Raw genomic sequence first — 17,915 nt, 5'->3', positions numbered from 1 at the left:
AAATGACTTTGTTGTGGCCTCCATGATTTGTACAAATTTGGGGTATTCTGGATGCAAGTCTTTTGTCAGACATATGTAGTAGGGCAAGTATTTTCTCCTAATCTAGTTTTCTTTTTAACATTCTTTACGATGTCTTTTTTTTTTTCTTTTGATGGAGGTGCTGGGAATTGAACCCAGGACCTCTTGCAAATTAAGCATGCACTCTACCACTGAGCTATACCACCCCCACCTTAATGGTATCTTTTGATAAATTTTCAATTTTGATGAAGTCCAATTTTTCCATTTTTTTCTCTTTTATGGCTACTGACCCCAAGTTCATGAAGATATTCTCCTATTTTTTACTTTTCACATTTAAGTCTATAATCCATATCAGGTTAATGTTTTTGTTTATAGCATGATGTACGGGTCAAGGCTCATTTCTTCCAAAAAGATATCCATTTGTCACAGCATTAATTAAAAGCCTTTCTAGCAGTAAACTGCCTTGGCACTAATGTGAAACTCAACTCCTAGACACCATTAAGAATGTCAAAAAGAAAGCTACAGATGAGGAGAAAATACTCGCCCTACAATACCCAATACCAAATCGTCTTAATCACTATAGCTTGATAGTAAGTCTTAAAATCAGGTAATGTTCTCCAATTTTGTTTTTCAAGTTTGTCTGATTATTCTAGATCCTCAACATTTCTATATAATTTTGAGGAACAACTTGTCAACTTCTATGTAGTCTTCTAAAATTTCAATTAGGGTTATATTGAATACAGATTTGAGGAGAATTTACATCTTAACAATATCAAGTCTTCCAATCTATTAACTTTTCCATGGGAGACAGCATAAGGAAACCTATATACAGATTCTTATAGACTCCATCTGTGTCTTCTCCCGCTTAGGATCTGGCTGTATATCTTTACCATGCTGCTATAATAAATCTTAGCCAGGAGTACAACTACATACTGAGTCATATATGTCATTTTAGTGAATCTCCAAACATAGGGGTGGTCTTGGAATCCCCAACATATTAATGTATTAATAGCTCATTTCTTTTTATTGCTGAGTAATATTCCACTGTTTAGCTGAACCACAATTTGTTTCTCCATTCACCTGCTGAAGGACATTTAGACTGTCTCCAGGTTTTGATAACTATAAAAAAATTATAAGCATTTGTATACAAGTTTTTGTGTGAACATAAGCTCTCATTTCTCTAGGGTAACAACCTAATGGAACAGTTGAGTATACATGTATGGTAAATACATCATTAACTTTAAGATTTCTCCTGCTTCCCAGAGTTGCTATATCATTTTGCATTCTTATCAGCAATGCATAAGATCCAGCTGTCTGCATTCTTTCCAGTACTTGTTATTGTCATTAAAAAAAAAAACTCTTAGCTATTCTAATAGTTGTGATATCCCACCACAGTTTAAATTTGCATTTCCCTAGTGACTAGCGATACTGAACTCTTTTCACGGGGTTATCTGCCATCCTTATATCCTCTCTGATGAAGTGTCCATTTAGAGCTACTTAAATCTTTTGCTCCTTTTTAAATTGGGTTAATTACTATTGCATTTTCTTTATATATTCTAGCTACAACTCATTTATTTGACCTATGATTTTCAAACATATCCTCTCAACCTATAGCTTGTCCTTACTTTTGCCTAATAATGTCTTGCAGAACAAAAGTTTTTAATTTTGATGGAGCCCAATTTATCAAACTTTCATTTTATGTAGTATCTTGGGAATTATGTCTAAGAACCCACTGCCAAATCTTGGGTTTACTTCTAAAAGTTCTATGTTTTAGGGTTTCTACTTAGCTCTATGACCCTTTTGTTCTTCTTACTGAGTTATAGTCAGTTTACAATGTTGTGTCAATTTCCAGTGTAGAGCACAATTTTTCAGTTATACATGAACATACATATATTCATTGCTGCATTCTTTTTCACTGTGAGCTACCACAAGATCTTGTATATATTTCCCTGTGCTATACAGTATAATCTTGTTTATCTATGACCCATTTTGACTTTTTATAAAGTATGAGATTTAGGTTGCGATTAATATTTCTGCATATAAATATCTAATTGTTTCAACATCTTTGTTGAAAAGAATATTCTTTGTCCACTGAATTGGCTTTTGTACATTTGTCAAAAGACAATTAGGGCGACAGGAATGAATCTTAAAAACATTATGCTAAAGTGAAATAATACAAAAAAGGAAAAATGTTGTATCTACCTATATAAGGTACCTAGAATAAGCAAATTCACAGAGGCAAAAGTAAAACAGAGGCTCTGGGGGGACACTGAAGGGAGGATCCCTGAGGGAGGGTGGACCTGAGGGAAGGGAAATCCTTTTTATCTTGAGTGAGTTTAGATAGTATGTGGTTGTGGTGGGCAGAATAATGGCCCCCCAAAGATGTCCACATCCTAAATCCCAGAACTGGTGAATATATTACTTTAGATGGTAAAAGGGAATTTAGGTGGAAGATGGAATTAAAACTGATAACCAGCTGACCTTAAAACAGAGAGAATATATGAGTGGGTCCGAGGTAATCACAAGGGTTCTCAAATGTGGTAGGAGGCAGAAGAGGAAGTCTCAGTGAGATGTAAGAACTTGACCTGCTGTTGCTGGCTTTGAAGATAGAAGGGGACCACAACCCAACAAATATTGGCAAACTCAAGGAGCTGGAAAAAGACAAGGAAACAGATTCTCCCATAGAGCTTCCAGAAAGGAATGCAGTTTTGCAGACACCTGATTTTATCCCAGTGAGACCCACATCAGACTTCTGGACCCCAGAACTCTAAAATAATAAATTCATGTTGTTTCAAGCTACTAAACCTGTGATAATTTGTTATAGCAGAAACAGGAAATGAATAAAATGTTTTTTAAGGAAGTGGTCCATTTCATCCAGGTTGTTGAATTTACTTCCATAGAACTATTTGCATTATTCTTTTCAAGACTGTATTATTCTTTTACATGCCTCTAATAGTATCTCCCCTTTCATTCCTGATATCAATAATCTTTGTCTTCTTTTTTTTTCTTTGCCAGTCTGGCTAGATGCTTATGAACTGTAAAGGTCTTTTTCAGTAAAAAAACAAAACAAAACAAAATCCAACAAACTCTGGGTTTGATTTCCTTTTTCTTCTGTTTCCAATTTCATTCATTTCTGGCTTGGTCTTTATTATTTCCTTTGTTCTGTGTGATTTGGGTTTATTTTGCTCTTCATTTCATTTCATAAGGAAGAAGCTTAAATTATTGATTTGAGACCTTTCTTCTCTTCTAGTAAATGCCCTAAAGCCTCTTAGCACATCTTTGGCTTATCACACAAATTTTGATATGCTGTATTTTCATTTTCATTTAGTTCAAAATATTTTAAAATTTCCCTTGTGACTTATTTTTGATCCACAGATTGTTCAGAAGTGTTATTTCCACAAGTTTGAATTTCTTGTTACCTGTTACTGACTTCTAATTTCATTATGGTCAAAGAATATACTTTGATGATTACAGTTCTTTCAGGTTTGTTAAATATTTGTTTTATGATGCAGGACATGGTTTACCTTGGTGACTATTTCACGTGCACTTGAAAAGAATGTGTATTGTACTGTTGTTAAGCAGAGTGTTCTACAAATGTCAACTCAATCTACTTCACTCATGGTGTTGTATGGTTCTATATCCTTGTTGATTTTCTGCCCACTAGTTCTGCTGCAGTACTCAGAGGAATAGTTACGTCTCCAACTATAATTGCAGACTTGTCTATTTCTCCTTTCAGTTTTGTCAGTTTTTGCTTGTATTTTGAAACTCTGTTGTTGGGTGCACTTACATTTACATCTTCCTGGTGAATTGACTGCCTTATCATTATGCAACGTGCCTCTTGTTCGCTTCTCACACAACCTTTCTTAAAATGATTTAAAATTTAAAAAGATGAATTCAATAAAGACAAAGACACAGGACCCAAGAAACAGCAGGATTAACTCATGAATGCAACAGGGAAAAAAAAAACAAAAAAACAAAAAACGCCAGTATGAAAACTAAGGAACAAACCTAAAAATCAACTGCACAAATTAGAGGAATGATTCAGTCGGCTCATTGAAGAACATTCACAAAAAGACAACAGTTTTGAGTAAATAAGTGTTATGAATAAAATGTTGAAGAAACTTAGTGAAAATGTCAAATTTCTGTTCAACAGGAAAAGTAATGCAATAATACAAGCAAACATAAGTAAATTAAATTTTAACATACTATTGCTTAAGAAAATAAGATACATAGGCACCTAACAATATAACCTTAAAAATACATAAAGCAACAACTTTCAGAACTAAAGAGGAAAAAAATAATCAAACAGCAATCAGAGACCTTTCCACAGCCCTCTCAGAAACAAATTAAACACAAAACACAAAAATACAGCAAATACGAATAAGATAATAAGTTCTCTGTTAATATATATAAATACCCAAACATATAATTTTTGGTACATGTGATATTCACAAAAAGTTCTATGCACTAGCCACAAAGGAAATCTCAATAGATATCAAATGTACAATACATTCTCTGACCAAAACGTGACAAGATAAGAACTCAGTAACAAAGGAAAGTTTAAAACAACAGCATCCTTGTCTCTGTGACGACTTAAGAAAAACCAAGCAGACCCGTACTATTAATTAGTTCTTAGTTTAGAGAGGAATTTGGAGTGATAATTATGAAATACTCGCAGATAGATGACAAAGAAAGCTGTACAGGTTAATATTTGTGGGATACTAAAGTGGTGTTTAGAAAGAATTATATTAAGACAGACAAATTTTCTAGCAAGACTGTACAGGAGAAAAACAAAAAGGATACAAAGAAACAATAAAATTTACAAATAAATAAAAACAAAAGAAGAGAAAGAAACAAGACACAAAACTAAAAGGAAAAAGCAACTGTAGGTAATAGGAAAAATAAAATTTTTAAAAGAGAAATGCTATAGATAAAAGAAATACTTAAAGCTATGTAAAATTATCACGAACTATGAATAATTTGAAAAAATTCAGATAAAATGCATAAATTTCTGAGAAAATATAAATTGCCAAAACTGGCACAAAATAAGAAGACTGAATTCTTATTTTTTTAACAATTTGGTCAAAAAACATTGTACGTTCAAAATCCATGTAAGAGAAACAAAAGAAACAGTAGCTAATCCTTCCTCCCGAACCCATGAAGGCCCATGTCCAGAAAATTTTGCAGTTTCAGGACAATTTCACAGAAGATAAAGAAGCAAAACTCCTATATAAACTATTAACTGAATCCAATAGAATATTTTTAAAAAATCACGTTTGAGTAGCACTTATCCCAATAATGCAATAATAGTTTATTATTAGAAAAATCTATTAGCATAATATACCACACTAAAAGAGTAAAAGAAAAAAAAATGACCTTCTCAGGGGATACAGAACCAAGCACTTGATGATGTCTAAGGCCTATTTCATGATGAAAAATTATAAATTATGGTTTGATATTAAACTTTGAAGTATAAGAGAAATGATTTGACCTTGATTCTTAAAAGACTATCCTTAAAGCAAAATAATTTAATGACAAGATTATACTTTCTTTCCCACTGGTACAAACACCCTAGTAGATCTTACAGGGAAAACAACTATACAATCATAACTCACAAATGTTATTCACTAATTTTTTAAATTGAGGTACTGTTGATGTACAATATTATGTAAGTTTCAATGCACAACACAGTCATTCACAATTTTTAAAGCTTTTACTCCATTTATAACTATCATAAAATATTGGCTATGTTCCCTGTGCTGTACAAAATATCCTTGTAGATTTTTTTTTATACACAATAGTTTCCACCTCTTAGTCTCATAGCCCTATCTTGTCCCTCCCTACCTCCCTCTTCCCACTGGTAACCACTAGTTTGCTCTCCATATCTGTATGTTTCTTTTTTGTTATATTCACTAGTTTGTTTAGTCACTGATTTTTAACCTTTACAACATGATCAGATGAAACACAAATTATAGTTACATACAGAATATAAATATTATAAACTTTGGTAATATATAATGAATGGCACAAATTGGGTAGAAGCAATGGAGGGCAGAATAGAGACACTAATTTCCTCAGTGAAAGACCTGAATTAGTATCTAAAATTGATGGAGAAAAAAAGAATATGCCTTTAAATCTAAAAGGAAAGCAACAGAAGAATTAAAAATAATGTAAGTGAGAAACCCAAAGCTTTCCACTAAAATTAGGAGAAACCACTAAAATTAGGAACAAGGTAAGGATGCCTCCTCTCATCACTCCTTTTCAACATGGTACTGGAGTCCTAGCTAATGCAATAAGACAAGCAAAGGAAATAAGAAGTATACTGATAGAATAAAAAATAAAAAACTGTCTTTGCTTGCAGAAGACAAGATTTTCTATGTAGAAAATCCAAAAGAATCAACAAAGAAATCTTCCTGGCACTACTAAGCTGTTAGAGCAAGGCTGCAGGATGCAAGGTTAATATATAAAAGTCAATCACTTTCCTATGAACTACCAATACACAAGGAGAATTTGAAATAAAAAACACAGTATCATTTATAGTAGCATCCCCCAAAATGAAGTTCTTGGGTATAAATCTAACAAAATATGTACAAGATACAAAACTTGAAAGAAATAAAAGAAGAATTAAGTAAATGGAAATTCCATGTTCATGGATAGAAAGACTCAGTATTATCAAGATGCTGGTTCTTCCCAACTTGATCTATAGATTAAACACAATCCCAATCAAATCCCAACAAGTTATTTTGTGCATATTGACAAACTGAATCTAAAGTTTATATCAAGAGGCAAGAGACCCAGAATAGCCAACACAACATTGAAGAAGAACAAAGTTGGAGGACAAAGAATCCTTAAACTCAATAAGAAAATGAACACCCAATTGAAAAATAGGCCAAAGACCTGAACAGACACCTCACCAAAGAATACATACAGGTGGCAAATAACTAAATGAAAAGCTGCTCCACATTACATATCATTAGGGTAATACAAATTAAAACAACAATGAGATACCTCTATATTCCAAAATCTAGAACCTCTACACTTCAAAATCCAGAACACTAATAACATCAAATGCTAGACAGGATGTGGAACAATAGGAACTCTCATTCACTGCTGGGGGGAATGCAAAATAGTACAACCATTCTGGAAGACAGTTTGGCAGTTTCATACAAAGCTAAACATACTCTTAACCTTACCAACCACACTCCTTGGTACTTACCCAAAGGAGTTGAAAATTTACATATACAAAAAACCCTGTATATGGATGTTTATAGCAGTTTTTTTTTAATTTGGGGGGGGGCAATCAGTATTTTCTTATTTATTTTTAATGGAGGTACTGGGGATTGAACCCAGGACCTTGTGCATGCTAAGCACATACTCTACCACTGAGCTATCCCCTCCCCTTAGCAGTTTTTATTTGTAACTACCAAAACTTAGAAGCAACCAAGATGTCCTTTAGTAGGTGACTGGATAAGTAAACTGTGGTATACCTAGACAATGGAACACAGAACTGAAAAGAAATGCAGTGTCAAGCCAGGAAAAGACATGGAGGAAACAAACACATATTACAAGTGAAAGGATCCAATCTGAAAAGTCTACATACTGTATGATTCCAACTATATGACATTCTGGAAAAGGTAAAGCTATGGAGACAGTAAAAAGAGATCAGTGGTTATCAGGGGTTAGCGAGGAGAGGGGGATGAATAGGCAGAGCACAGAGGATCTTAGGGCAGCGAAACTATCCTGTGTGATACTATGATGATGAATACATGTTATTATGCATTTGTCCAAAGCCACAGAACGTACACCACCAAGAATGATCCCTAATGTAAACTATGGACTTTGAGTGATCATGATGTGTCAGTGTAGGTTCAACAATTCTAATGAATGTACCACCCTGGTGGGGGAAGTTGATAATGGGGGAGGCTACGTAAGTGTGAGGACAGGGGGTATTTGGGAAATCTCTACATCTGCTACTCAATTTTGCTGTGAATCTAAAAGGGCTCTGAGAGGTCTTCAAAAACCAGGATGAGGGGAAAGCACACACAGAGACTCAAATGAAGGTAAAATATATGTTGATTAGAATAATGGTTGTAAACTGTAAATTTTACTGAAGTACAGTAGCTAATGTTTAATGAACTCTTAAGACTGCGCCAGGCACTATTCTAAGCACTTTATATGCAGTATCTCATAGGCCTTACAACAGGCCTATGAAATGGATTCTCTTTTCATCCCCACTTTACAGATGATAAAACTGAAGTAAAAAAGTTACTCAAAGTTAGGAAGTTAAGAGGGGCCAAGCAGCGACCTACTAAAGAAGTGGTCGGAGTGGTGTGCCCTAGATGCTAGCAATAGGAGATACATTTCCCACAGAAAATTAAAAAAAAAAAAAAAAAACCAACTAAAATTCTGCTTCTACCATGCAATAGCAATTCTAAACAACATCAGCGATAAAATATTCTTCCTTGGAAAATCTTTTGTTGGTATAAATCCTAAACAATTGTGGTTACTGCTAAGTTTTAATAAGATATGTGGAAATATCAAATTAGCACATTTTTACTACTTACCCTTTAATAAACATAACATTCTACACAGAAGTGAATTTGAAGAATCCCTAGTTACATACTTGGCTCCCAACAGACTCAGCTACATGCACTTGTTTGGACAGTAAATTTCTAAATGGTACAGAACAGTCCAAACTTGGTTAAAGCACAGTTAAGTATGCCCCAAGTCCCATGGAACTCTAAGGTCTGACATGTATACAAAAGATTTTAAGTAAACAACACAATGACTGTAAAGAGGAAGGAGAACTTGAGTTATTTCAATTCTATCTTCTATGGGACAACTTACTGGAGTCTTTATTTGTGTTTAATATTCAAAACAGTGAAACAGTCTGAAGTGAGAGGTGTAGTAGTTGCAAATTTTGCTCATGAAAGTGTTGCTGAATTTGAATCATATCTTCAATATTGAAATGTATTCTTCTTAAACTGCTATTTTTTAAAAACTAAAAATGAATCAAAAAGATGTTAGTAACATCACTGGAAAGATTTGGTAGCTAATATGTATCTTTTGTAGATGTTTCAGTTTTACTAAAACTCATTTATTAGTTAACAGGCAATTGTTTATATAAAATATTATTATCTCAAACTATAACTAAAAGGACAAATTCAAACTACTAGATAGGTATAAATACTACTGAGTAAATAATTGAGACATTTTGTCCTGCAAAAACTTAGCAAGTTATTCTTAATACAAAGAATTCATTAATGATATGATTAACACAAAAGTATTCAAATCTGAAGAGTGATACCCATATCAACATGAAACAACATCAACATAGTAGAACTGAACAACAAGAAATTCTAAAATGGGCACGGTGGTGGTGGAGTTGACAGAAGCAATGTCTAGATCTATTTTGAAATATGTAATTACTTTGAACATTGCGTATAGCTTCATTTCATGATTATTACTGAAAAGAATTCTGTAGCATAAAGATGGGAGACATTAAAAAATGATCCACTTGAAGAGCTACATACCCTGAGTTTGGCCCTGTAGTTAAGAAACAGTCTGGCTCCAGAAGCTGTAATCTTTACTATTCTCTATTATCAAAAGAAGTAAATACACTGCAGATTCAATGCAACCCCTATCAAAATGCCAACTGCCTTTTTTGCAGCAATAAACAGGCTTATTCTAAACTCATATGGGAATACAAGGGATTCTGAAGAGCCAAAATAATCTTTAAAAAAAAAAAAAAAGCCAAAGTTGGCGGAGTCACACTTCATTTCAAAACTTACTACAAACCTACAGTAATCAAAACAACATAGTACTGGCAGAAGGATAAATACATAGATCAATGGAATGGAATTGAGAGTTCAGAAATAAAGCTATCCATCTATGGTCATCTGGTATGTGTGTGTGTGTATCTGTTTTCTTTTCTTTTTTTTTTTTAAACAAAGTTGCCAGGAAAGAATAGTCTTTTCAACAAACAGTGCTAGGGAGCTTCCAGACTGGTAAACACAACCACATGCTGAAAGGCTAGCACATGCAAGTTTCACGGAGACAGAAGCTCTTCCACAAGGGACCCTTCCAGACCTTGCCCTATGTACCTCCTTCACTTGGCTGTTCATTTGTATGTTTTATGATATTCTTAAAAATAAACTGGTAAATCTTAAAACACACACACACACAAATGATGCTGGGAGAACTAGATATCCACATGCAAAAGAATAAACTTGGATCCATACCTCATACCACACACAAAAATTAACTCAAAATGGATCGAAGACTTAAAGGAGATAAAACTATAAAATTCTTAGAAGGAATACAGGTGTAAATCTTTGTGATCTTGCATCAGACAAAAGCTTCTCAAATATGGCACCAAAAGCATAAGCAATTAAAGGAAAACAGATAAAGTGGACTTCATCAAAATTAAAAATTTGTACCAGAAGACACTATCAAGAAAGTGAAAAGACAATTTATAGTATGGGAGAAAATATTTATGAATCATGTATCTGATAATGATCTAGTATGCAGAATATGTAAAGAACTTGATAACTCAACAATAAAAAGACAAAACTCAAATTAAAAAATCTGCAAATAATCTGAAGACATTTCTCCAAATAAGATATACAAATGGCCAATATGCATATGAAAACATATTATTATTATCAGTTACTGGGAAATGCAAATTGAAACCACAATGAGATATCACTTCACTCCCAGTAGGATGGCTATAACCAATAAAACAGATCATAACAAGTGTTGAAGTGGACTGAAGAAACTGAAACCCTCATTCACTGCTGGTGGAAATGTAAAATGGTACAAACACGTTTGAAAGCAGTTCCAACATAAAATGACCATAAGGCCTAGCAATCCCACTCTGAGGCATACTCCCAAGAGAATTGAAAACATGTTCTCATAAAAACTTGCACATGAATGTTTATAACAGCATTATTCACAGCAGCCAACAAGTGATAAATGGATAAACAAAATATGGTATACCCATACAATAGAATATTATTTTCCATCATAAAAAGGAATGCAGTACTGCTGTGTGCTACAATATGAATGAATCTTGATAATATGTTAAGTTAAAGAAGCCAGACACAAAAGGTCTTAATGTTGTATGATTCCACTTATATGAAATGTCCAGACTTGGTAAACCGTAGACAGAAGTAAATCAGTGGTTGCAAGAGAATGGAGGAGGGGGCAATTGGAAGTGACTGCTAACAGATATGGGGCTTCTTTTTGATGAAATGATGGAAATGATAGTGGTGATGGTTGCACACCACAGTGAACATACTAAAAACAACTGCATTTTACATTTTAAAATGAATTTTATGTTCTATCTCAATAAAAAAAACCATAATCAGAAATAGTAAAAAGTGGTAACCTCAGTGGAATAAAAGCAGCATATTTTTACTCTTCATTTTTAATAACATCATGCTATTTTTTAACCATGTGCAAGTTTTTATTCAATAATTTTAAAATCATACATATATATATAAGTATAGCTATATATATATTCACGTCTTTTGCCCCAGCTGCCCAATCCATTCTTCTTCTCTGAGAACTCCCCTCACTGTTGAGCTGTGGGCCTCAATAGTTACGACTATCCTATATAACTCTGTGCCCTGGGCATAGTTGACAGGTCCAGAGGTGCTCCAGAGGTGGACCCCTGACTTCATGCTGGGCCAGTCAGATTCTCTAACCCTGGAATTTGGGAATAAGATAAAGATGCTAGCTCAAGTGAGTTGCAACTGACAAGTGAAACCGGGAGCTGTGGAGCAGAGAAAGACAGAAGTTTGTGTGCAGAGATGAATACAGCCTAAAGGGAGAAAAACTGAGAAAAGGTGCTTGGTTGGATTCCCACTAGCTTTCCAATTCCTGAATGCACTCAGTAGTCTCTTTCGATACCAGGCCACCCTCCCTGCCTTTGGGTTCTATAGCTTTATAACAAATTCCTTTTTTTCAGTGGCCTAACAAGGGTGGTAGGAGAGATCCAAAGTGGATACAGACAAAAGGTGGTGAACTGTCTGTTTAGAATCATGGTGACAATAAAAAAGCAGACAAACTTTTAGTTGATTTTATTATTGCTTTAAATTCTCTAAAATGTTAGTGAAAAAAAAAAAAAAAAACTACTACTCTCTGCCCCCCTCCACACACCACTGCTCTTTTTTTCATGAGCTAGTCTAGTTCTATTGGAAATGACCAAAGTGCCTTGAATATACCCAAAATTAATGATCTCGAGCCAACCAACAACCTGAAGAGAAAACAAATAAATCACAGTTGATAAGCATCCTACTTCTTCTGAAATTAGCAGCAGTTATTAATTCAAGTTATTAATTAACTCAAGTGAAGATTTCCTTTTTTAAAATAAAAAATGATTAAAAGATAAAGAAGTACACACACGTTTTTTCTTACTTAAGTTTCCTGCTTTTGTTTAAGGGAAACAATCTGATATGGGTCACTAACTTAATCACTGTGGGGACTGAGCCATTGGTGTTATGCACATAATAGAGCCCAATAAAGTATTCCTAAATCTTAAGCCTTTGGACCTCAATATTCTGTATATAAAATCTTTTAGAAACTGGAACAGAAACATTAAAGGCATTTTATGAAGGCTTATAGGAAAAAAATCTACATATGAGCAATTGCAATGTGGCAGATACAAATTCAAAACATAGATTGGTTCACAAAGATAAACTATGATGCATACAGTTATGATTGGCCACTAACAGAATTTCAAAGTTTCTTATCTGAACCAAGAAGAAAGAATTAGGATTTGCATATGAAAAGTAACTCATACCTAGTATGATCACATTCTCTGAACCAACATAAAGTCGACCAGGACTGTCCTTAGTCTTGATTTGTGGTCACAGTAATCACCACAATTTACACCATTTCTGATTGATTAATCTTTCTTTCCACTGCCTCTGCTCAACAAATGTTCACAGAGTACTTCTGATGTACAGGTGTATTCTAGGTGAACAAAATGGGCACGTCTGAATTCCCAGGGTTAAAATAAACTCAAGGAGCCCAAGAAACAAGTAATTTCAACGACATGCTTTGCAAGCTAATTTTCAGGCCTCACAGGATCCTATAATTACATGGATCAGGAGGTACTTAACTTAGGTTCCCAAAGGAAGAGTAAGATTTAGCCAGGAAAGTGGAAGTGGGATAGAAAAGGGGGACCAGGCAAAGGAAACAGCCTATGCAGAAGGCCCAGAGGCAAGGTTCAAAATCAAAGAACTGAAAGAAAGTTCAATATGAAGAGGAATACAGTGATGAGGTCTGAGAGCTGGGCAGAGGTGGACCAAGAAGTCCTCAAAGACCACAACAGATGAGCATTACTTCTCTATTTGGGGAGAAAATGGATTTAAAACAATCTACTAAACCAAAAAGAGTCTACAAGTGTAACACCTCACTCACTTTTCACACAAACATACCTGTAATGCTGTTATTATAAAGCTATTCAATATATTCACAGCGATAGGAAAATATAGCAAAAATATATACTGCACGTCAGTACAGCTTCTACAAAAACATCAGGACTATAAGACAGTATTAGTTTCTTCTCTGTAAGACACAACCTGTATGAGAATAAAATATTCTGGAGGAAAACACATCAAGGTCCAGGTTGCCACAACAATCCACAAACTCTACAAAATACTATAAAGTCAGTATTTTGTTTCCAAATTACACCCTTTTTGTACTATGATGAGACATGTCCCTTAGGATTATACACTTAGGAGACAAAATCTGACACAAATACATTCAAATCAATACCAAATATAAAATCATCTCATTTATCCAGCAAGATTAGGGTAGAGGTACTTTTCATAAACAAATTTTTTAACAATTAATACTGGAATTTCACCCTTTAAGCACCAAAACTACCTTTTGAAAGATTCTTCCTGAAAAAGTATTTATGTGTCTGTACCTTCTTAAATCAACTGTGCAATTTAATCTTCACTCCACATTTTGGCGCCATTATTTTGAAAATCAACTATGGGTTCCAGTATTCATTATGAATATCAATTACTAGGATTTACTGTAGAGGTATGTGCCCCTTCAAAAGCACCCTTCATGGATATAGAGTGATTTTAATTTCTTAAAAAATATATAATTTATAATTTTTTCTTTATCAGGTTGTCAGTGTTGACTGGCTACAATCTGGATGCCTACCCAAGCCTTCTAATTTGCTGCCTCTAGTTTCAGCCTGCGAAACCAGATAACTAAACTAGTTCAAATTATAAGGAAAAATTAATAGAGTCGGTGAGTGAGTCTTTCCTACAAGAAATACATACATTTTATGCCACTGGTTTTGGCTGCTGGGGACTATTTAGCGTCTTAATAGGCGTTCTCACTAATCCATGATGTTTTAAGTGAGCGAAAGCCACTGTACAACTTTAACTCCTGACAAGTCAGGTGCTACGATCTAACATAGTGATTTCTGGCTGGGTTTGCCTCCACCCTTCCTAAATGCAAAAGACATGGAGAGGGGCGCAAAATGCCCAGCTAACCTCAAACAAACCTAAATTTTGCGTAGTGTACCCTAGCAGCAAAGTGGCATTAATAATAACTGCAACTAAAATTTACTAAGCTTGTTTGTAACACTCCATGAAGGAACGCATTTGAGTAGTTTAACATTTCTTGCTAGCTCTGGCACAAGAGGAGATGGAGACTAGGCATGTTTTAAAAGGCATCCTGAAAGAAAAATAAAGCTATTCCACTAAATCTTATCTCGAAAAGAGAGGATGTGTGTGGTACAGGAGTTAGAGCCAACTTCTGCTGCAAGCGAGCGAGCGAGCACTCCCCCGACACACCGGAAGTTTTGAAATATCCTGCAGGCTTCCCATAGGCAAAGTGCTATTCCTTTACCCCATCTCTGCGGGCCCTCCCGAAGATTCAGGGACCCTCCGAGTTTTGCCGCACGCGGGGCTCGGGCCCCCAGCACAGCCACGAAGGGACGCCAGGCCATCAATCACGGCCAGCCGCCTGCTCCTCGCGGCGTAACCTTGGCCGCTCGCGAATCACGAATCGGGCAGGTGGGAGGCACCTGCGGCCGGGCCCGGCAAGCCGCGGCCCGGGGTCTGGGGTGTCCAGCGCCGGCCGGCGCAGGCCCGGCCGACCGTCTCGGCCGCGCGAGCCCTCGAGGTGGCCCCGCGTGGGGCCGCGCGGCGGGGCAGGGCCCGGGGCTCGGTCAACTCGGCAACCCGCCCGGCCCGCCCCCGGCGCCGCCACTCACCGAAGAAGCCCTGCACGATCCCCAGCGGGTGGCTCAGCCAATCCTCTCCACAGGGCATCTCGCCGACGGGCCGGGGCCGGCGCGGCCCGGCGTCCGGCGCCGCGGCTCCTCCGCTGGGGCTCGGCCGCTCCTCGTCCGCACCCTCCCACGCAGGGTGAGCCTCGCGGCACGGGCCGCCCGGCCTCCCCGAGCCTCAGAGAACCGCGGCTGTGGCGGCGGCAGCCGAGGAGCTGCCGGCGACGGGCAGGCGGCGCGTGCGGGACCCCAACCTCCACTTCGCACAATGGCGGGAAATAGGCGCCGCCGACCGCGCTGCCTGCGACCTGGGTGGAGCTCGCGCGGGGAGGGGCGGCGGGAGCGCGCTGCGCGGCCCCGCGGCGGGGGGAGGGGCGGGCCAGTGGGGGGGGCGGGGCCGCGGCGGCGGCGGCGCGGCCGCCATCTTGGAGACAGGCGAAAGGAGAGGCAGGCGCGGCTCCGGGATCGCGCATCCCTGCTTCGCAGGCCGAGAGCAGCGTGTGCTGTTTGTGCCTCTGTGCAGGCTCGAAGGGGGAAACTCCCGAAGTTCGGTTATTCATTCATAGTGCGAGGCCTTGCACAGGTCAGAGGCCGTAACAACCCAGAAGCACAAGGCCAAAGACACCTCAAAGTTATCTCTGGGCACAGAGGGTAAAGCAGGCTGGTGTCTGCCCGTCACCTCCTCCTTCCTCTTGGGGTTTTTTTTCCTTTATTTTCTTTTGTTTTCTTTTCTCTTATTTGTGTGTGTGTCTGGTTGAAACCCTATGTAGTGACTTTCCCTCAGCTGGATGAAGTCTTACCCCACTGAGGGAGGTGTGCATTAGATAAGGGGGGCTTTGAAAGATCCCCCAAGCTCCCTTTGCTGTCATCTCATTGTAGAGGGACTCGTTCCTAACTGAGAGGCAAGCTCGTAACTGAAAACATACCCTGGCCTGTGTCTATCTAGGAGCTGGAAACAGCCAAGAAGCTCTGGCGAGTTTCCTGCAAAACATGTCAGGACACCCTCAGAATGAAGACGTGGCATCCACACATGAAGGAGCAAGTCAAGAGTAAATACTGAATGAGGAAATTCGGAAAATATCCAAGTTCTGTAATGAAACAGCACGTTTCCAGTCAGCACTTTTCCCCTAGGCCTGGAATATATCTGCGAAAACCCCAGTCTCATCAGCTGAAAATAGGTAGTATTAACAAGAATGAACAGTCTTAGAAAGTGGGAAGCTGAAGAACTGAACTCAGACCTCAAGCCCTCCTTAGAGGAAAAGGAGGTATCTTGTATTTGTCATCGTGAACTGATTATATTCCACTTTCTGTATCCAGGGATCAAGGTTGGTTGAATCCTCGGTTGCAGAATCTGCAGGTATAGAGGGCGGGATACCGAGGGCCCACTGTACTAGGCTGTTTTATATAAGGAACTTGAGCATCCTCAGAAATAAGTAGGGACCTACAACCAATTTTCCCCCAACTGATAAAGGATAGGGGATGACTGTAATTGGCATACTGTGTTATACATCTGGCTTTTGTGAGTTTGAGTGAGCTGAGAAAACAGTTTCAAATCCAGGGCATTATCACCACTTCTTTCATTCATTCCTTAGCAGACAGGGCTGCCAAGTCCCTGGTATTGAGTGGAGGAATCCATTATTTTAGCTTCAGGGCCAGTAGTGTGCAAATTAAATGTATGTCATGAACATATCTGCTTTTAAGTCATAATAATTTCAGATTTGCTTTATATGAAATTGCAGCTGGATACCAATTCAGCGGTGGCTAGGAACGCTTCAGCTTTTGGTTTCTTCCTCTGTATTTAGTGATTTGTAAACAGTTGCTCCGATTTTACTTTTAGAGACACTGTGATCTTCCTGAAATGTAATTCCTTTATAATGTGAGTAATTTCACCCTCTGATTTTCCGGCAGTAAGATGTTATGATACTATTAATAAGTAGTTATGAAAATTTGAAAAGCCAGGAGAAGGTCCATGAGGGTGCAAGTCTGTGGCAAGATTTTTTTCCTCCACTGGTAATCACACTTTTGCCCCCACCCCAAGTCTGTTTTTTTGAGGAGGGCGTTAAGAAACCCTGTCTGCAAGTAACTACTGAATGCATTGGAAATACTGGGGTGAAAAAGGGAGCTACTATCCCTGCCTTCATGGAATGTATAGGTCGGTGAAAGACTTATTACTAAATAAATATTCATTTACAATCACGATAGGTGCCAGCCAAGAAAAAGAAGAATGAACAGCACCATTCCATCTAGTGAGGGAAGGTTGTGGGTAAAGGGGGAAGGATCCTTCAGGGATTTCCTGAAAATGTGACATTTACACTAAGACTTGAAAGATAAATAAGAGTTAGCTAGGTGAAAAGTGTGAGGGAAAAGTGTTACAAGACTTAAGACTAGGAAAACAAAAACTTGTATAAAAAAATTAAGATAATCACAATTTATTACAGGACTTGACTATTAATACTATTTACATAGTCATTACAATAATGTTAATAATGTTCATGAATATTCACCTAATCAACATAATTTATTGGGAGGCTAGAGGAATGAGGAGGATCTATATGTGTGATAAGAACAAAGAAGATCAAAAAGAGCAAAATCCTCACCTTTCATCTGGGAAGTCAACACATAATGCAAAGGAGAA

General features: G+C 37.4%; 1 protein-coding gene and 1 non-coding gene across 3 annotated transcripts in view; both read right to left on the bottom strand.

The window, feature by feature from the left end:
* MCMBP (minichromosome maintenance complex binding protein) overlaps positions 1-15,615 on the bottom strand; it is a 46,357-nt gene extending 30,742 nt beyond the window's left edge. Inside the window, exon 1 of one of the 2 annotated variants that reach the window (XM_074373537.1) lies at positions 15,266-15,615. In XM_074373537.1, coding sequence (XP_074229638.1) covers positions 15,266-15,323 — 58 coding nt within the window. In that variant the 5' untranslated portion in view covers positions 15,324-15,615. The remainder of the gene's footprint in view (positions 1-15,265) is intronic. The other variant, XM_074373538.1, reaches the window with a different exon arrangement.
* On the bottom strand, positions 153-227 carry TRNAI-AAU (transfer RNA isoleucine (anticodon AAU)). Its single transcript has one exon. It is a non-coding gene; the product is annotated as a tRNA-Ile (tRNA).
* Positions 15,616-17,915: the final 2,300 nt, after the last annotated feature.

This window comes from Camelus bactrianus, chromosome 11 (assembly GCF_048773025.1).
Source record: "Camelus bactrianus isolate YW-2024 breed Bactrian camel chromosome 11, ASM4877302v1, whole genome shotgun sequence".
In the NCBI taxonomy this organism is placed as follows: domain Eukaryota; kingdom Metazoa; phylum Chordata; class Mammalia; order Artiodactyla; family Camelidae; genus Camelus; species Camelus bactrianus.
This window is presented reverse-complemented; position numbering and strand designations above follow the sequence as displayed.